Genomic DNA, 20,914 nt, shown 5'->3' with positions numbered 1-20,914 from the left:
ATGATATAAACACGAAAAAAATGAAGAGCAGATCAGGCCTGGATCCCGCTGCTGTACTGAACCCCATCAACAAGACTGGCTACAGATACTGACTACGTTTCATGAGTCATCCAACTGACTTCTTCAATCTGAAACTGTGGCTTGACAAACCTGGACTGAAAGCCAGCACAGGGACACTGACCATGACCTCACAGTAACACGCTCTGAGCACAAAAGCAAAAAAGGTTGGGGTTTACCACACCAGGAAAGACCCCAAGGGTAGGCTGTGCAGCGATGCTCCTGAGACAATGTAGGGCATAAGGAGCACAAGAGCTCGAGAAGATGTGGAGGGTGAAGGCAACAGTGGTCCCAGTTGTAATCTGAGTACTCGATGCAGTGGCCCCCAAGCTAGGCGAGTAACTCCAGCAGACCCCGGGAACAACATCTGAGATCTCTGTCCAGAAGAGTGCAGTCCTAGGAATAGGTAAGATACTGCGAAGGACCCTATTTTTTTATTTTTTATTTAATTTGTTATTTTGGCACCATGAGCCCTCCATATTTCTCAACATGAATTAGTTGAGTTGCTCTAGTGTCCACTAGATGCCACTAAACAAATTTCATCTGACTCGAGGCAAATGGAAAACCTCTTTAGAAATATAAAGTTAGTGCTGTTTGGTATTTAAATGTTTTATAATCAAATTTTAAAAAAGATTTAAAATGAATCTTTCTTTATTATTTTATAGTCATATTAAAACATTTATGTTTATTTGATTGTTCACTGTCACTCTGTGTTATGACCTCATGTTGCCTCTTATAGTGTTTCTGTTTATACATGTTTACCTCGAATGTTATGTATGCTGGCCCACACACAGCTGAAACATGACTACATTTAGCCTTCTGGCTCATCAATATAGCTCTGAATAGTGTGTGTGTGTGTGTGTGTGTGTGTGTGTGTGTGTGTGTGTGTGTGTGCGTGCTGCATGACATTACTGGGCAACTGGACAGCTTCATGGTGAAGAGAAAAGAGGGAGAGAGAGAACGGAAGAGATAGAGAAAGAGTGTGTGTTTGGTTGGCATTTGGCAAAAAGAAATCAGGAAAGAAGCCTGATGAAGAGCACTGCTGAGGAGGAAGCAACGGCATTTTTCTGTGAGTAAAATACAGCAATAATGACAAAAGTGATCATTTATGTTCATAATGTTAAGGTGGTGTTAATTATCCAGGCTGTAACCAGAAAACCAGTGGGACTATCCACTAGCTCCCATTGGATGAAGGTCTTAGTCTGCTCCTCAGTCTCAGGATGACGGTTACTTATTCCAGTAAAGTCGCCAACGCCACCTTCTTCGGTTTTCACCAGCTGCTGCTGCGCTGGAAGGGGAGCATCTACAAGCTGCTGTACCGAGAGTTCATCCTGTTTGCTCTGCTGTACACCGTCCTCAGCGTCGTATACAGGTCAAACACACACACACACAGTCACAGGAAGGGAAGCGACAGTGTCGTATTACAGCTGTGCATCATGCAAGTGTTTCTTTTAAATTCTTGTAAATTTCAACATAGTTACTAATAAATATTGCTACACTGTTCAGAGTGGCTGATACAACTCAAAACTCGATGTAATGTCGGATGAGTCCCAAGAAGTGAAGCCAAAATATATCCTCACTCTAGTGGTTATAAGCTCCGCCCCTTTTTGGTTAGCAACATGAGCCAACCAAAAACATTTTTTTCATCTTGTAAATGATTAATGTTCATATTCTGTGTGCAAAAGTTTGATCTTAGAGTGTTTCAGAAGGGGAAGAAGCTAAATGAGCTTTGTTCTGTCTGAATCTTTCAGCTCTTTCTGAAGTTTTTATTTTCCAAAACTTTTATTTTGGTTTTTAGTTTTTAGTTTTAGCTCTCTGTCATAACCTTAGTATCAAGATCCAGTATACAATGAACTGGGATTATTTTAAAGCGTAAATCATACAAAACAAACCACTAAATCAGTTGCCCTAAATTGTTCAACTTTTTTTTTTGACAGATCCATGGGACCACTGCATTTTTCCCCCTGCTATCCAATCAGTGAGAACAAAATATTAGTAGAATCTGATACAACAACAGCTAAGCTCAGACTTGGGTAAAACAGGAGGTGGGACCTAGTAACACAATCTCCTCTTTCTAAAACTATGTCTCAGCGGCTCTTGTTTTTGATACTATCTTCATATATATTTAAGAAAAGATCTATTTCACAGCCCCAAACCTGCCAAATTCCTTTATTGCAGCAGGGAAAACAATGAACACATTATTTAGCAAAATATCTTAAATAAAGTATAACAGCTCACTACAATAAATATAATATGACAGAATAAATTAACTTGATGAGACTGTTGTACAAAACAAACAACATGACTGAGTTATCATTTATATATGCTACAAATGAAAGTTGACTATTTAGCTTTCATCAAGTTGTAACCACATATCTGACTCCAGGCAAACAGGATGTGAGCCTTCTATGCAATTTCATTAAAGGTTTTATATTAAATAACTAATACAGTATATCAGAAAATGTCTGTGTAGAAAAAGATTTATCTGACTTTGTATTTCTGAATAGAAGCACATATTGGGCAACAGACCTGCAGCTTATTGTAGTTCATTCAGAAACTTTCTGATCGGCTGAAGAGTAACTTCAGAAGAATTTCTCATATGTTAAATTCTTAGTTGCTGGCAGTGACGACGGTTTCCTCTGTCCTCTAGGATTGTGCTCTCCGAGGATCAGAAGAGACTGTTTGAGAAACTTTCCATGTACTGTGACAAATATGCTGAACAGATCCCCGTCACCTTCGTCTTGGGTATGTTAGCTGACAAACCATAGCTTTACTTTTATTTCAATAGTCTTCTAGTATTTTTCTTTTAAAAGAAACATACAGGCTAATTCCATTTTTAACCTCACGGTTAGACCTTTCTGTCTGACTTCATAGAACTGTAAAGCCACTGTGAGTGTGTTAGTGCTGTGGTTGTAGTGGATTTTTCGAGTGTACCATGTCCTACAGTCACCATTGTCTGCACAAGGTCCTAACCTTAAAGCTTACTACTATCTGAACTGATGACATGTAAAACACATGAATCATCACATGGACGATTGTTCTGAAAGAAACACTTCCAGACTAAAGTAGACGTCACGGTGGTGAATGGTTGAGTTACATATCTGATATTCATCTTGTCCATTCATGAAAAAGTCTTAATTATACAGTAAGCATATTTAGTTGCTATATTTTACTTAATATATTTATATTTTAAAAACAAGCTTTATGATCATTTAACCAGTGATTCTCAGATACTGGAAGAGATTACATAACATTTTATTATCTTCCTAGATTTCATTCCTAATGCCTTTCAGACTTGAGAGATTCTCAGGGGATTGAAGAACGTAGCCGACCTGTGTTATTATTATACTAAAGTAAAAATTAAGTCTAATAAAAAAAGAGCGACATGAAAACTCAAATATAACTGTAAGTGTGTTTCCTGCTTGAGCGGAGAGCTGAACAGAGGGGGTGTTTGGTTGCCTCATTAGCAGCCTGCTAATGGAATCGGATCATTAAAGAGGAGAAAAGGCTAAAAGCAGGATGAATGTTTGTGTAGCTGATCTCCACCCACCATCACCACCACCATCCCAGGATGCATATTCACTATGTTTGTCAACTGAAAAAAAGATTAAAACCTGACAGTTCCTAAAATGTGGTTTTTCCAGAAAATAAAAGACAAATAGTGTCAGTAACTAAAGTAAATGCCAAAAACAGGAGATGCATGTGCATGAGTTGACAATTTATCAAAGTATCCAGACAAAAATGACCCATGGTCCTAAATGACTGTGATGACATCAACAACACAATGTAAGAAAATAGGTGTCGTGTCCTGCAGCGAGTGCTCTTTAGTTTTGTTTAAATTAAACTCAGATGTGAAAATATTAATCACACTTGGAGCCATATGCAGAGTACAGTTTTGCTCAAAACATTTCCCAGATAAATATGAATTTTAGAATTATCCAAAAAATAGTCCTGTTTTTGTTTCTGTCACTCCCGCTCCGCACACATGGCCAATAAGAGGACTTCACACTACCATGTGGTTTGAGTGACATATTTTAGTTTGTGTGGTGTTTACTTGAATTTTCTACGTGTGAAATCAGACAATAGAGGAAACTAACAAGTTTAAAAACTCATCAACTGATTTGGACCAGAGTAAATGAACTGTAAAAATGCCCTTGCAGTAAGTGAATTGACCTTAGAGTCTCTAATATACAACGTGGACTCACGAGAAAATCAGGTTCAGTAATCAGTAATATTGCACTGAAAACAGTCACTTCACATAGTTTGGGCATCCTGGGCTTTATTCTGGAGGTTTTCCCAGCAGGAAAAATTGTGTGGGAACCCCTGGATAGACCAGGAAACATCATATATCCAACCAGTCCTTAGAGGACACATACACTCTTTAGAAGAGATAATCAAGGTAATGCCATCCATTGATTCTCTGCTTATTTTCAAGTTTCAATAGATTTTCGTTTTTCTGTGTGGGTGCATTACTCACAGATAGCTGATGATTAGTGCTAAGTAGCATCCAGGTAAATCTCACTCACCAAAACTAAACCTCACAGCCAGCCATGTTATTTGTCAGATAATTGTATTAAAAGTGCTCCAAACACAGTCCAGAATTAAAGAATTTCATTTGGCTGAGGTAAAGCCTAGCAGACATTTAGATCATACATCCACCTGTCTGATATCACCTGTTGATAGCTGAGAAGACCTCAGAGGAGGTCTGGATATATCTGGACTATGTTGGACGGAGGTCTGGATATGTGGCAGAAAAAGAAATAAATGCACTTCTGGTATTTTGCAAACTGCAACATGAAGTTTTCAAGCTACAACTGTGAACTGTGTGTGAGACTCAAGTCCACTGACAGTATTTAGTACCACTGTGTGTCCTTTATACACACCTGTAAATGTGTGCACACTGGGTCATTGCCATATATTTCAGGTGGTTAAGATTTAAGATTTTAACAAACACCTGGCTGTCACTTTACAGTTTGTTGGATTTACAGGGGATCAAAGAACCAGAGTGTTATTATAATAATCTCAGGATACGCCAAGCTAATATTACCCACTGAGAACAGGGCTTAGTGCTGACTGACAGACATGTGTTGTGTTTGAATACTAAAGTATATCATAAGAGTTTGATAAGATCTCTATCAAACTCTTAGGGTTAGGGCCTCTCACAATGTGTCCTTCATGTTAAATGTGCTTGCAGCAACATCATTGTAAGTCAGCATGACATGATTATTTATTTACTGCTGTAAAAGAGCTCAATTGTTTGGATAGGTTGCATTATCACAACAGTTACAAATTATTATGTGTTAACTGAATATAAATGTTTTAGGTTTTTATGTGACTCTGGTGGTGAATCGGTGGTGGAATCAGTTTGTTAACCTGCCCTGGCCGGACAGACTCATGTTCCACATCTCCAGGTACAGTCTACATCTCTAATGTGCCCTCTACAGGCCACAAGTACCCACTACAAAAACACTGCCCTCTACAGGCACAGACAGGAACTCACAGACTTTACATCAAAGATAGACAAATGTAGCCACTAAGAATCCATAATTAACTTATTTAGAAGCTACCTTGTCTTGTTTAGTGATTTGGGAACACTTCAGTGCCCCGTGCAAAACGAGCCTGAATACACAAGAAGAATAAGGTGTGGTTAGCTGACGATAATCACGAACTCCATTTTTGTTTTCTATCTTTCTACAGCTGTGTTCAGGGTAAAGACGAATATGGCCGCCTGCTGCGCCGGACATTGGTACGTTACGTTAACCTCACATCGCTCCTCATCTTCCGCTCCGTCAGCACGGCTGTCTGCAAACGATTCCCGACCATGGATCATGTGGTCGAGGCAGGTTAGAGCCTGAGTATTTTAGTGTGTATCAGCTGTATTTCAAAATTAGCACACTGTGATCTTAATGTGTCTTAACTAGAAATATAAAAGTCAGAGTTCGGCTCCTCGCCACTTAAATTTCTTCCTGATATCACTCCAGGGACTACCTTGTTATTGGCCAATTAAAGAAGTACTTTGGGCTGATACTCTGTCAACAAAACCTAAACGTCTGTCTGCATGGAAGCGTTATGTCTGAAACTGCTTTGGAACAATATGATCCATCATTTTATTTAAATAGTCTATCAACATGAATCCAACACTGACTTATTTTAAACAATGTTTTTTCCCCATCTGTAGGTTTCATGACACCTGAGGAGAGGAAGGTGTTTGAGAACGTTCGTTCTCCTCACCTGAAGTACTGGATCCCTGTTGTCTGGTTCTCCAACCTGGCGTCTAAAGCTCGGCAGGAAGGACGCATCCAAGACAGCATCGACCTGCAGAACATTCTCAACGTGACTATAAAAATGCACTTTTATGGCGAGAGAACGCTGCAGGGATAATGTGTCACTGTTGTTGGCCGACAGGGCAGTTAGCGTCGCCGTGGTTCGCTTCATAGAAATTGCTTAGCAACATAATCTCCATAAACTCACAACACTTTTATGATTTTGTAAGCATAAATTCAAACACAAGAAATAAATTGCATAGATGAACGACGCCGCAGTGACTTTACCACCACCACAGGTTCTTGTTTTTGCCATGAAGACGTTTATTATCATTAGTATAATTTAGTCACTTATTAGCAAATCCCTTCCCTGGGGCACACTAAAGCTTAAAGTATTAGCCTGGGTATTTTATTTATTTTATCTTTTTCATGTTTGGAAATGGGCAATATTGACTAAGGGTGGACATAGCTTCTATGACAACATCCTATCTTTGGAAGCCCTATTTTGAAGCCTCGAGACTGACATCAACCAGATTTGGTGAAAGAAAGTTGAGATGTAAGGCGTGTATCTTCATTAATATTTTGGCACTTATTAGCTGTTATGCGTTCAGCGCGTTATCCACAAGCTCAGCTGTGGATAATTTCTCTGCTCCATGATTGCCAAGAAAATTCTGGACATGCTACATGAATGCTTCACGTGGTGATGATCCATTAGGCTTCGGTTTCGTTTTGAACACGTCATCAAACATCAGTTCACGTATTTCACGACCAACAAAAACACCTTCCTTAATGTTGACTTCACTTTTCTGGAAAATAAACATATTTCTTAAATGCTGAAATGCATCGGTGTTTCTGCCCAGTCATTGAAGTTGTCCAATACTTCATAACTAAAAAACACAACAAGCTAAACAAAAACAGTTTTTACATTTGGCATCAGCAAGTAAAATCTGCTACAGCACAGGTGAAAAACTGCCAGTACCAAAATGCTTGTTGACCGGTGTCAGACCCAGAAGCTATGTCCATCTTTTATACTGTTTACAGCTGCAAAAAGATTTTTGTGGCTCAGCCACTTACGTCTCATAATGTATCACTATTAATTTAACTACATGCTTATATCTTACATTATCATGATAACATCATGGTAAAAAACAATACAGTATGGCCATTAAAGATCAGTATAATCAGATAACCTTAATATTTTTTCCAACGCTGCCATTTGATTACAGACATATGCTGTTAGAGAGGAAAAAGCTCTTAAGCACTCAAAGCACACTCATTCATCCTTTGGAGCCAGTTAGATCCTAAAACCCCCGTTAGCCTGTGACCACATAAAGGAGACATGTAGGTAATGTGACACTCAGCTTTCCCAGAACGGCAAATGAGACTCTTTTTCCAACTAGCCTACTGAGTTACAGAAATTCACAGTTTGCTGGAAGCTGGGGAAAGACTGCTGTTTCCTCTCTGTGTTAGGAAATGAATCGCTTCAGGACCTGGTGTGCGACTCTTTTTGGCTACAACTGGGTCGGTGTCCCTCTGGTTTACACACAGGTCTGTGTCCGTCCTCTCTGTTTCGTACTTGCCACAGCAGCATGTTTGATACGGATGTAGCTCATGTAATCACATCATAATCATTACACTAACTGAATCAGAGCTCTGAATCGCCCACAGAGAGAAGAAGGAATCTGAACAACACTCTCACTCTCTCTCTCCTTTTAGGTTGTCACTCTTGCTGTCTACACCTTTTTCTTTGCTTGTCTAATTGGTCGACAGTTTCTTGACCACACCCGTGGTTACCAAGGTCATGACCTTGACCTGTACGTCCCCGTTTTCACCTTGCTGCAGTTCTTCTTCTACTGTGGCTGGCTTAAGGTCAAATAAATTCTTTCCTACAATTTGTGAATATGTAAAACAAACTTGTGAATTTATATTTTTAGTCAGAGACTCCACCAGAGTAGCTTTGCATGACTCATCAAGCCTGGTGTGTCATGTCTCATTAGGTCACACCTCTGTGAAAGCCCACTGTTGTCTGATTGGTTCCTGTCTGGAAGCCTGCAGAGGGGCTTTTGTGCTGTTCTGGCAAAAGTAAAATTTAGTTTTGGACTTCTTTATTCCTCAAGTTTGTTATACAACAAAATATATTTATGCAGATATTTTTCATGGAAGATGTGTCCTACAGTTTCACAGAGACAGGGTAACATATGCTAATGTATGTAATCTACATGACTGCATATTCTAAAATTCAAGTACTTATTTATCTAGTACTAAATGCAGAGATAAGATAGGCAGTAATAAGCCAAAAACACACACAGTTCTTATGCTTCAGTACAAAATTGGAACTCAAATGTAGACAAACACAAACAAAATGTATTTTTAATGGAAGGAGTACAATTAATAAAAGCAGAAGGAGGATGCTGATTGGGAAATAAGACCAAGTTTATATGAGATATTTCAGATTAATTATTTAATAACACATTTAATAACACAAAATGATGTGTCTATCTTGTTTTTCTTCTGCTTGAAACACATCAATACATTTGTGGCTGACCTCTTTCATCTCATGACGTATTTCTGTAATATAAATAACACAAAGTTAATAATAATCTACTTGGTGGAGACGAGCCAGAAATATTGCATGAGCCAGAGTGTCACAAGTAGTGTGGTTATAAATGTTTGGTTCTCAGTGTCATGGTAAAAGAAACTAAAGCTGCTACATCCTCTCAAAAACAATATTTTGTAGAAATTGGAGATACATATGCTGGTATCACTATAATGCAAGCAATGTTGAAAAATCCCTTAAACAGAGACGAGGAAACCTACAGAGCAGTGACAACGGCCATCTCGATTGTCATGAGCAGTAGTAATATTTATTTTTTTTACATATAGGCAGTTTTGTGTTTTTAGTTTGACTGATTTTCAGACATGTTTGTTTGTTTGGCAGGTAGCAGAGCAGCTGATCAACCCGTTTGGCGATGATGACGATGACTTTGAGGCAAACTGGATCATCGACAGGAACCTTCAGGTCAGCAATGACGGAGGCTCAAAGTCTCTTATATTTCCAGGGTCTGTTCTGGTAGAACAAACACTTTTGACTTTATCATGGACAGAAAGGGAACATGAGAAACTGTTGTGGTTTGTCAGGGAGCAGAACGGAATAGATGGAAAGGAGCTGCCTACACGTTTCTCCTGCTGGACAAAAATATACTCTGGAACATTTCCACACTTGGTTTTATTTTTACATCACGCAAGGAAGTCAAGCACATGATGCCACATGAGGCCCAGTTACACACAATTTAAACACAAGCTACTCGAAAGCAAGTTTTAGAGTAAACTTTTTTTTTTTACTCTGTTTCATTTCACTCTAAATGAATTTCCACATCAATCCGCACTAAATAAATCATAATGACAAAGCTTACAACATGGATTTTTGTATTTATAAGAAAATAGAAATCAAAATTAAATAGTTTTTACATTTCCATTGTTTTGTGTAACAGTTAATGTTCTGAATAAATAATTCAAACTTTTATTAGCATGCTAGAACTTGAACTATGACTATATATTTGCAAATATGAAATCACAAAAACATATAAAAGACCAAAACTACCCAATTCAGTCATTCATGAAAAAATTACTAAATTACTCAAATGAAGAATGCGTTACAGACCGCAAAATAATAGAAAAAATATATAAGGACATCAGTTGATTCCTAAAATGTGATATTTGATGTTTCTCATTCAGTGAGCTTCTACATTCATTTTTCTTTGTATTACATCCTGTTGATTTACTGACCATTTAATTTGTCATTTATTTATTGATTTTGGTCAAAGTTGTTGTTTCCATAATCTGTTTTATTTTTCATTCTGGCTAAACATTTAGCCCATATTATACTTTAAATCACACCCTTGTTTACATAAAAAAAAGAGAAAATGCAGAAAAAAATAAGATAATAATAACAAAAAATAAATAAATCAGTAATTCAAAATCTGTGAATTATTGGGGAAATACAATGGGAAAATAAAGAAATAAACAGAAATAAAGAAATAAACTAACATTGAACAAGTTGGTAAATAAGAAGAAAATGAAAGCAGTAAATAAATGAATAAATAAATGTGACAAAATAAATCAGAAACAACAACAAGGTTAGAAAATAAACTAACAAGAAAAGCAAATGTGATATTTAATACAACATATTGTGCCATCTTTTATAAATTCCTTACTTCCTTTAAGTATAAAAAATAATTAAAAATATTGCTGAGCTCTTTTCAGTTGTGATTTAGGCAGTTTTCTTCCTTCTTATAGTTATATAATAATATCCATTCTTCCAAGAAGCACAATCAATCAACCGGATTAGATTTGACTATGAAAGATTCTCCTGTTAAATTATTGGTAGATTTTCTTACCAATTTAATCTTACTTAATAAATTTTTATAAATAATGTCTCTTGAAAACTGAACACGCCTCATTCTTCCTCTTTACCTGTTCCTGCAGGTGTCTCTCCTGGCAGTGGATGAGATGCACATGAACATGCCTCACATGACCAAAGACATTTACTGGAATGACTGCGATGCACGGCCACCATACACGCTGGCTGCTGCAGACTACTGCATCCCCTCATTTCTTGGCTCCACCACCGACATGGGGTCAGGGATCAAGTTTAGCGGCTGATGCACAGTTATAATCCTCTAGAGAACAAACATTTTTCCTGAAGGACGTGTTGGAGTTTATGTTTCACATTGTAGCTCAGTCTGTGTGGGTGAATTGTCACAGACGTGCTAGTTGTTATAGAATTAGTTTTTTTAGAGAAGTTTTATCAGCATGACAAATTCTTTTTCAATGTCTCTTCCAGTCTCTCGGACATCCTGCAGTTTGACGACACTGATGTTAGCCACGACCATCAGCGGCAACAGGACTATACTTTGCCGCGGCGCCAAGAGTCGGTAAAATGTTTATTGCTTTCATTTTTTAATTTAAAATTGATTTCTGGAAAAAAGGAGGTAAGTATAAAAACTGCAGAGAGTAGAAAAATAAGTACTTGTGAAAATGTAAATAAGGGTGTTGACCTTGAGAGATATTATTTGTTAAACAGTTTAATCATGAGGCCTTAACTTAAACCTTATTTTGGATTTGTTATACTTTTCCTTGTTTTTTTGCCATATATGTCCTATTCCAGTGTTGGATTTTCATATTAAACCAACCTTTTAATAGGAAGGCCAATGTACAAGTACCGTATTTTTCGGACCGTAAGGCGCACTGTCGATGAACCTGTCTGTGTTCATTCATAAGGCGCACCGGATTAAAAGGCGCATTAAGCGAAACAAAACAGTCTGATAAGACAAACTTTACTCAACTCATTCTTCTTGCTTGCGCCACTTCCAGCATTGATTCATTAATGTTGAATTCTCTCGCAGGTGCTCTATTCCCATATTGTTGCAGTATATTTATGACAACCTCGTACTGTAGATGGATTATCTCAGTTGTTCTCCTGAGTGAAATTTGGTCCGTTTACAGCATCCTGCCATGCGATTGCCTTTGCCCCTAACCATCGGGTGGTTTTATCGAGTGGAAAAAAGTTAACATTCATCCCCCAGCTTCATTGTGTTTATGTTATGCTAACATAGCTGTGTTGCTAGCGATCACATGGCACATCATTATATACCAGCTAGCCCAACTTCAGTAAACCTACAAAAGTCACTGCTGTTTAGTTTTCTGTCTTGGGTCTGTTGGAAGTGATAGCAGAGCTGTACGTTTTAATTTTTTCAGTAATCTCTCAGTCAGAACATTACATATTCTGTTTTGATGGGTGCCTGGATGTTAAACTTAATTGTTACATCTGGTAAAGCAGCAACGCTGATCATTTTATTAAAGATGAAAGAATTTAGACAGTTTGTAACGCTCAGTGATGCCGCAGTGTTTTGGACCTGAAGCGGACGCGTTTTGGTCCGAGATTACCCCGCGAGACTCCTGACTATGGTAGCCATAATGCTCCGACAATCCATCAAGTGGTGTGGCTTCTTAGCTTACCAAAGTCATACTAAAACATCTTTTGACAGATTTTTTGAGTGCCGTATACCACATAAAATCGGTTCGAGGTCAGTAAGCACAACCAGAAGTCATACATATGGCGCACCGGATTATAAGGCGCACTGTTGATTTTTGAGAAAATTAAAGGATTTTAAGTGCGTCTTATAGTGCAGAAAATACCGTAACCCCTGTGTGGTAAACCCTAAGGCTTTAAATTGTTCTAAATGCTTTGTTGCTGGTGATTTTTTTCTGCACTCGGACCTGTTTGATGTCACAGAGAAGGGATGTTCCTTTTTTGGTCATCAGATTCACAGAAACCCCACCCACGTTGTGTCAAAGCTGTTAATTTATGAGGGGCAGCCAATCAGAAAAATGTTGGCTTATAGGGATGGTGACCTTAAAGGGATGGCTTGTTTGATAAGTAAGATGGACTGAAGGACACCATCAAAGTCCAGTAAATGATACATAAGAATGATTTTTGAACTGTGAATCATACAAAGCTACTCTTGTACAGCAGAAGAATAAAAATATAGAACAATTTGAAACCTGTTAAATTTAAAGCTTTGACATTAGGTACTAATGATAAAGTCTTTAAGTTCAGATTCTGAGTATATTTTTAATGTTTGCAGGTTTTGGGTCGGGTCCGCCGTCTGCTTAGTGTTCAGGAACCTCCTGACCTCCGACCCCCTCGACCCATCTTCAAACGACATAGCAGTGATGCAACTGGCAGTTTCTTCCCAGATGTCAGGTATTAGAATATTTAAAGCATGAATAGATGTGTAACTGGTATCCTACTGATAGTACCAAAGGTTCCTATTTAATAATTTATATATTAAGATCCAGCTGTCCACAGATTACAATGATCTGATCTTTTATGTTTTCTGTTGGTCATTTCTAAATCCAGGGTCAATGCAGGACCAGGGATCAATGTTCCACTGTCCTCGCTGTTCATGTCTCAGCCTTCCATGGACACTTTGTCCACCTTAAGGGAGGTCAACAGCAACCCACCCTCACCGGAAAGCTCCATTTCTGTTTTCCCCCAGCTTGTCATCAGCCCTCCATTATGTGGCGACGTTTGCCAGAATGTGGATTCGTATACCAAACCTCAGAATGGCCTGAATCCTTCCCCCACTGATGAAGCCCCAGGCTCAGAAACCCTAAGGTGATCAGCCAGTGTCCTTTTTAACGATATTCAACTCCATGTTCGGCCATCAAACTTCATTTTGAGATAAAAGGTTTTGAAAATTTAATAATTATACCCCAGTATTTTATAATCTTAGACTTGCCCTTTAGGTGAGAATTAATTTTTTTCTTTTTGTATTTCCAGGACTGCGTCCTCTCTCTGTTGTTCCCCCACTCAACTTGGGCCCAAAGAATTTCGGTGGACAACTGTCAATGGCCATAATCGTCAGCCAACCAAACCACGGGGGCGTCAGTTCTCACTCCAGTTCTCCAGGCAGACTTCAAAGGCATCGGTCCGCAGCCTGCCAAGTCCTAAAGGACTGGGGCGGCGGAGAAAAGGACTGGCTCGATTCCAGTCCAGGAGATCCCCTGGTCCAACCTCAGACACTCTGCAGCTCCCTGACCCCGATTACGACTTCCAGGGAATAACAGGGACTCAGGAGGATGAGAAGGAAGAAACCAACGACAATGAAGAGGTCAAAAACACCAGCTCCCAATCAGAGAGTTTCGAAAAGAAATAAGAACCAGCCACAACTTCAGCTGTTCAGTAAGACCAAACTGAGTAACATGAATACCCACGTTGCCTAAGAAGAAGACTCTTTAATGTTGTTGTTGTTTTTAACCAAAAATACTTGGAAAACAGGATATACATGGCCTCTTAAGGGATGTATTTAAGCTAGGTTTTTGGGTTTATCAGTTGTTGCCACCATGATCTATCAAAAAATAAACCGCAAACAACTATTCTTCAGTTCTAGCATGAACCCCCATTTTAATCCTGTGAGGTTTAACTTATTATTAAAGATAAATACTCCTGACCCCGCTGACAATGTTTAATAGCATGTAGTGTTTTTTTTAAGAAATGTTCTCCCAAGCTTCCTCATTCTAGCAATCAAATCATTTTATAATTAAATCAATCATTGTAGTAACACACATCAAAAACAATGTCCCCCCCCCCCCCCCCCCCCAAAAAGCCCCCCAAAAACAGATCTTCTCATACAGTTACTGAAAAATATTTTTATCCAACAATATATTTATGCCCAATCTTAATTACTTGACTGAAATACCTTGGAAATTGAACAAGTTTAAAACTTGTACCCTTGTAAACCCTTGTACTAAATGGTGAACTTCAAATTTAAAATGGGAAATCATGAATCACTGTGATGAGCCAGACTCTGGATGGTTAAACACTGAAATCCATCACTTAGATCATTCATTTTGCCATCTCAATTCAGGAACTTCATCCAGGGCAACTGCCGATTTAAGCTAATTATCTGCATATTCATCTACAGTCCAAATGCAATTTTTTTTTCCATAAAGATGCATAAAAATTGTGCTGTTTAACTCACCATATGGTGTTTTGTGTGAATTTTCTTTTCCCTGAATTTTTGTATCAGAATGTGCAAATTAAGCATGGCCCAATGAGACGTTAAGTAGCACATTAAAAAGAAATTTGCTGGAATTACTCTTTAATCCTGGTATTCCAAAGATTACAAAACCCCCATAGATGATTCCTTAAAAAATTAGAAATGAGGCAAAATGAGACAAAATAATCAACAATTATTAGAGTTGAAACGTGTGCAAAAAAAACCCAAACAAACAACAACAACAAAAAAAAACAAGCCTATGTATCTTTGTGATTTTTCTAGCTGAAGAATAATTTCCAGCCCACATGAGAACATTTCAAGTTAGCTGTTTATGCTGAAAGAATGGGGGGGAGGGGGAGGGGGGTTTCTCATCCACTTCAATAAACTCTTCTTGGATGCCATCTGGTGGCCATTAGAGGAACTGTAACACTTAATGAAACACTGGTACTCAGGGGATAAGAACAAAATCTTCTTTCTTTCCGTGATTACTGTAAATCACACGTGCTTTTGTAAATGTAGATAAAGTGATGAATGTACAATCCCTGTTGCTGCTGTTAAATCTCCAATAACTGTACCTTTTCAAATAAAATGTTAACTTTGTGGTCATTGGGGCAGAAGTAATGGCTAATGTATTGTCAGCAATATTCAGCAGTTTCTAGACAGTTGTTTGTCCTTGATGTATTTGGAGAATGATGTGAGAACAATAATAGGCCAGAGAATGACAAAATGCTTTTCAATTGTGCAGTATTTATTTACTGTTGAGTTCGCCAATAAGTTATGGTTCAGGAGAGTGTTTGGCACGTGCTAAGCCGACCCGGTCATGTCCTTTATCAAAGATGGAGTAGTACTCTGTCAGAAATACATCTCCCAGAATCCACTGAGGGTCTGTGCTGGAATAAATGTCCATAGCCTGGAAACCGCTGAAACAGAACTCATTCCTGCCAAGTGTCTCCTGATAATGACAAAAAGTGGATTGTGTAGTTGTTTAGTAGCTTCATGTATAAAAGAGACATTCTATTTCTTAAGCAATTTTAATTGTTAGTAAAAATATGAAAGTATATAAAATAAATATAGCTGCCAAATTACTAAATTTGCACTTAAGTCTCAATGTATTAATGATCTATTTATGAATTTTTTTATGTGGTTTCTTTTAGGCGTGAGGTAAAAAAAAAAAAAAAAAGCAAAGAATCTATAAACAGAAGTTTAAATGCTAGCTGCATTTCAAAACAATCTCTGATTTCAGCCATTTGACAGGTGCATCATTAAAATAATAAAATAATACGCATTTTTGAATACGCCAAAACAATTACCCTTCCTACTATTTTATCAAAAAAATAAAGAAAGAAAAAGAAAATAAAAAGAAAGAGAAGACTGGCAGCTGTTCTAACACAAGCTAAAGAAAACAATAAGCCTTCCTTACCTTCCTGATGTACTGTTCACTTGTTAGTGTGTACTCTGTTCCATTCAGGACAAAAGTCACCTGAGGCAAACTGGACAACCTGGCACAGTCGATAACAAACTGAAACACACAAAATGAGGAGTGACATGCTGAAAAAATTCAGTTACGGTAGTCATATAGTATTCTCAAGAAATATCTGATATTGTTTTTGAAGCAGGAATAAGTAGTAGGTCTAAGTGTCCCCTCTGTAGGTTAAACATTTTCTTTGAAAAAGTCATAACTTTCTCTGGTCTTTCAGTAGACTATGAGATGACATATTTTGGTACCTCTCCCAAGTTTGAGGGTGTTGCTCCAATCAGCTGTTGGAGCCTCAGAATGTCATTGGTTGGTCCAGCAATGAGGGAAGTTCCAGTATCAACAATCGCCTGACATCCACTTGGACAAAACAAGTTCACACCTTGTACTGCTACACTGAAATATTAAGCATTTTTATGTTTCTATTAATGAATGTCTTCACAAGAAAGGGTAAAGGTCTTGTGCCATTTCCCCTACTGTAAGTGGTTCATAGTACACTGCCAAAGTGCTGTGCTGTTGGGATATGAAAAATGTACCTGTCCATCTTGATCTGCCAATACCCCTTGGCAGTGACAGGATGCCAGTTGATTGGTCCAATATACAGCGCTTCGTTTGTTCCACCTAACAACAGTTCCCCTGCTGGATTGGTACGGCCGGTTTTTCTGCGGGCACAAAACTCACATTTACGTAAACAAAAGATAAGAACTCTCATATTAAAAACAACAAACACATTTATATCCCTCAAGAAGTACAGCATCTCTGTCGAGTGCCTAACCAGATACTCTTGGACTGGACCCCTGAAACACTGGAGGAATGCTTAAATAATTACAACCATGTGGATCTTCCTGGTTCACCTGGTGATTGTTCTTCTTTATCCTAACACGTCTATGATCGAAATTGTAGAATTACCCTGTCGTACTTAAGCATACTTAGAAGCCATAAGACCTCCCTAAACATCAAGTATCTCTGAAACACTGCTCACCAGATGCTCTTGTCAGTGAAGCCAAGCGGATTTGTTCTGATATCACTGTAGATGGTAGGAAGTCTATAAGTCTTGGACCTAGACACAGACTAGGCAGACCCTATTTAAAAAACTGAAACCTTGGGAAAAACTCATCTCCACAGCTCACAGTAAAACCCCTTTGAACTTCCTGGTTACCCTTGACCTTTCCATTTCTCTGTGGCTATCTCTTGCTCTGCCTTTCCCTCTTGACCAACCAAAACTCTATCAAAACTTAAGAACTAGTTGTGAAACTTCTGCCTGTTTCAAAGCATGATTTTTAAAGCTGCTTACCCAGAAATTCTAAAAATAAACCCTCTTAACATCTACAATGTAAGAGTAAACCCATCCATATTTTCAGCAGGGCTGCCAACAACCAGGTGGGTAGTAAGAGGTTAATAGACAGGAAGAAGTAATTATCCTCTCTCTCATGCTCCTCTGAGCATGACAATGAGCATCTAATTGAGGTGAAATGGTGAGCTCCTGATATGAATGCACCTGCTCAGGTAAAAGGAGAACACTGGCTGGTCCACAAGCTTCTGTGCAATCATGTTGTCAAAAACATTGGTGCCCAGAATCTCTGCAAGGGATTGGTAACTCATTCCCAGAACACCGTCAAACTTCGCCGTCAGGAATGATTCACTAGGTTCGAAAACGGACTCCCCAAACTCTTGGTTCAGGATGGTTAGACCACCAATCTGGAACAAGTTGATTAAGATAAAACAGTACTCCTTTAGTTGTGCCTGAATGTCAAACTGAGTTTGATGGATGAAAATATTTTTGAAATTAATCGTGGCAGCTGTTAGTTAATTTTAATACTGAAGTTTAGCTTTTTAATTTTGAGAGCTTTTGGACCTTCAGTGTGTCTCTGGCCATAGTTCCAAGCAGGTGACCTGATCCGTAGTAAATCCCAAATCTCCGACCATCATGCCTGAACGAAGCTGATTTAAATGCCTTGAAACGCTTGTGGAGCGCTGTGAATGCAAACACACACATAGACATTATCTTTTCTTATATTCATTACATGTTATTTACTTTATGTGGACTTGCCTTTGTCAGATTTATGTGCCTACAACATCTTTATACAAGTACACACAGACACACACAGACTTTGAACTTCTTATCAGACTGGAACAAAATAAACCAAAGTCAGGCTGCCCTGACCTGCAAATGCAACACTGGTGTTGTGTGGTATTGTGTGGTGCTATGTAAGGTGTTACCGCAGGCCTCGCTGATGCAGTAGGATGATGGCACCCAGAGGTCAGCTGATCCAGTGTCAAAAATCACAGAAAAGTTCTGCTCTGGAGTCCCCAAACTGATCTCACCATAAAACTGAGCCTGAAACGCAGCAGGGGCACAAAGTGTGGCTGAGATTTTAATTTGAAAAATTCTGAGATAAATAAAAAGGTAGCTGGTTGTGACATGCTCATGCTAATGTTAGCATGTATGCTAACATATTTTGGCCAGCTTGGCACTCCCTTTGTTTTCATAGTATAAATTAGTTAAGTTAGTTTCTATTCAGTAAACTGGGCTGTGTTGTTTTCATTTTAAAGCTTCTATATGTAGGAAATAACTACGTCTTACTTTGGGAACATATATCTTGTGAGGACATAAAGAATGGAAATGCAGTACAAATGATAACTTTTTATTTATTATTTCTTTTATTTCTGCTTCTGTAATAATACTTAATACTGCTTCTGTCCAGCTTGAGTTGCATACTTAGGACATACTGATATTTCGGAACTGAGCAACTTTCCCTTAAATCTGATAATCATTCTTAACAAATCAGCATATTTATGAACAACACTGACCCCTAGAGGAATATTTAAATCACTGTAACAAGGTTAAAACTTCTCACTGGATATTTTGATAATAGCTGAAGGCTTTGAACCAGCAACCCTAACTCTCAGTGTTGTTCTTCTTACATCCATGAAGTTGTAGATCCTCTCGCTGGTGCGTCCGAGCCTCAGTGACGGCATGCTGGACGGGAAGCACTGAGCGTAACGGCGATTAATCATGTCAGGGGCGTGATCCTTCAGGAACTCATTCAGCAGGCCATCAGCTCGCAATCGAGTACGAATTGAGCGCGTCCGTCTAAGAGGTATGCTGACGATGGAACATTTTAGTATCTCTGTAAACTTTTTATATCAAATTGTCTTTTTTGATTTGAAAACAGTTGGCCTAGTTTTGGCTCAACAGAGGAAGGTCCACTAAACAGCACCTCGATAAATGTACAACAAAGAAGAAAATCAGACTTTATATTGTTAAATCCCTGGTGGATGGACAGCTGTTAATATAAAGAGAACAACCATATTAACAAAGGTGTAATTGTCCTACCTGACCAGCGCTGAGGTCATCCATGTTAAAAACAGCAGGAGCAGCAGCCTGAACATGTCTGTATCTGCCAGTCTGAGAGACTGCTGTTTGGCACCCGATGGGGACGTTTATCAGACTGAACTGTAAGTCTGATTGGATCTGAGTCTGTGAATAAACTGTGAGAAGGTCCACCCCCAAAAGCTTAAACAGACAGAAGAGGTCTTTATTATTCAGTTATTTGATCACAGAAGATTTTAGATTACGTGGATCAACAAGTATTTAAGTCATCCATGGCTCTCTCAGCTACCAATACAGCATATGTCCAAATCTGGGAGGTCAAGGCTTTTTTTAATGTATTATTTTTTATTATTAAACTAGCAACCTGACTTGAGCCCCTTAGACTCCCATGTTAAAACTTTCCAGCAGAAAAAAAGACGTTTGATTTCCCCTTTATATGTAAACCTGTTTAAATTATTTAAACAGGTTTACAAATTAAATTGTATAAAGGTTTAAACTTTGCATTATTAGAGGCGTGACCTCTTTGACTGACAGGTGGATGGTGACACGGCTGAAGCTGCTGACTGTCTGCTAGATTTAACTTCAGCTAGCTGGAGTCCCTGAACTGGACCTCTGTTATGGCCACCAGAGGGCACCAAACATTTTTCTGGATGTTACTAATAAAGCCCGCTAAATTTTATACCCGCCCTGCAGTGGCTTGTTAACTGCGATGTACGATAAAGTTGGCATCAAATTGACATCATATGCATAGCAACCATTTCTACAAGTTAAACAACTCTTGCTTTTTGTAACATGGCGCGTTGTGCTTTTACTGCTGCTGCTGGGTTGAAGGCACGAGTGTAAGATAGTGTTGATTTTAATGATTTATCAGTACAGTATGCTCAGAGACTCATAGAGATTCAAAGATGAAAAAAGCTTTGCTCCAGTTATTAAATCTTCCCCTGTTTCTTTTAACCAATGTTAATGTGGTGCTACCATCTGGTGCTGACACCTACTGTTCAGGAGACTCAGCGGCCAGAACAGCGAGCAGAAATCAATGTGTAATGATGTCACAGACGGCATGCGAGTAACATGGTGGGTATACTGGCACCTTTAGCTGGTAACTTAGCACCATGCCATCAAGATATGGTCAAATGGATGACACCATCTTGCCAGGATGTTATTAGACTAATATTATATTAAATTAGTATTTTTAAACTGTTGGGCTGAGTGTTGTCCATTA

At 38.5% G+C, this 20,914-nt stretch overlaps 2 protein-coding genes across 2 annotated transcripts; one reads left to right on the top strand and one right to left on the bottom strand.

The window, feature by feature from the left end:
- Positions 1-176: 176 nt before the first annotated feature.
- LOC309691799 (bestrophin-3-like) lies at positions 177-14,437 on the top strand. The gene is made up of 15 exons (XM_082509745.1): positions 177-463; positions 985-1,126; positions 1,201-1,429; positions 2,708-2,802; positions 5,381-5,468; positions 5,755-5,900; positions 6,236-6,390; positions 7,791-7,868; positions 8,037-8,189; positions 9,259-9,339; positions 10,806-10,957; positions 11,164-11,254; positions 12,968-13,086; positions 13,243-13,500; positions 13,666-14,437. The coding sequence occupies exons 3-15, from the start codon at positions 1,278-1,280 to the stop codon at positions 14,039-14,041; spliced, it is 1,944 nt and encodes a 647-aa protein (XP_082365871.1). The 5' UTR covers positions 177-463; positions 985-1,126; positions 1,201-1,277; the 3' UTR covers positions 14,042-14,437.
- A 54-nt stretch (positions 14,438-14,491) lies between these two features.
- Positions 14,492-20,066, bottom strand: nots (nothepsin). The gene is made up of 9 exons (XM_082510447.1): positions 19,696-20,066; positions 19,284-19,464; positions 18,579-18,696; positions 18,214-18,332; positions 17,857-18,056; positions 16,895-17,020; positions 16,610-16,754; positions 16,305-16,403; positions 14,492-15,836 (listed from the first exon to the last, which is right to left on the bottom strand). Exons 1-9 carry the CDS (start codon positions 19,749-19,751, stop codon positions 15,660-15,662), a joined length of 1,221 nt encoding a protein of 406 aa, XP_082366573.1. The 5' UTR covers positions 19,752-20,066; the 3' UTR covers positions 14,492-15,659.
- Between the last annotated feature and the right edge of the window lie 848 nt (positions 20,067-20,914).

Source organism: Aulonocara stuartgranti (assembly GCF_965226115.1).
Source record: "Aulonocara stuartgranti genome assembly, chromosome: 17".
Taxonomy (NCBI): domain Eukaryota; kingdom Metazoa; phylum Chordata; class Actinopteri; order Cichliformes; family Cichlidae; genus Aulonocara; species Aulonocara stuartgranti.
The sequence above is the reverse complement of the archived record's forward strand: the minus strand, read 5'-3'. Positions and strand labels throughout refer to the sequence as shown.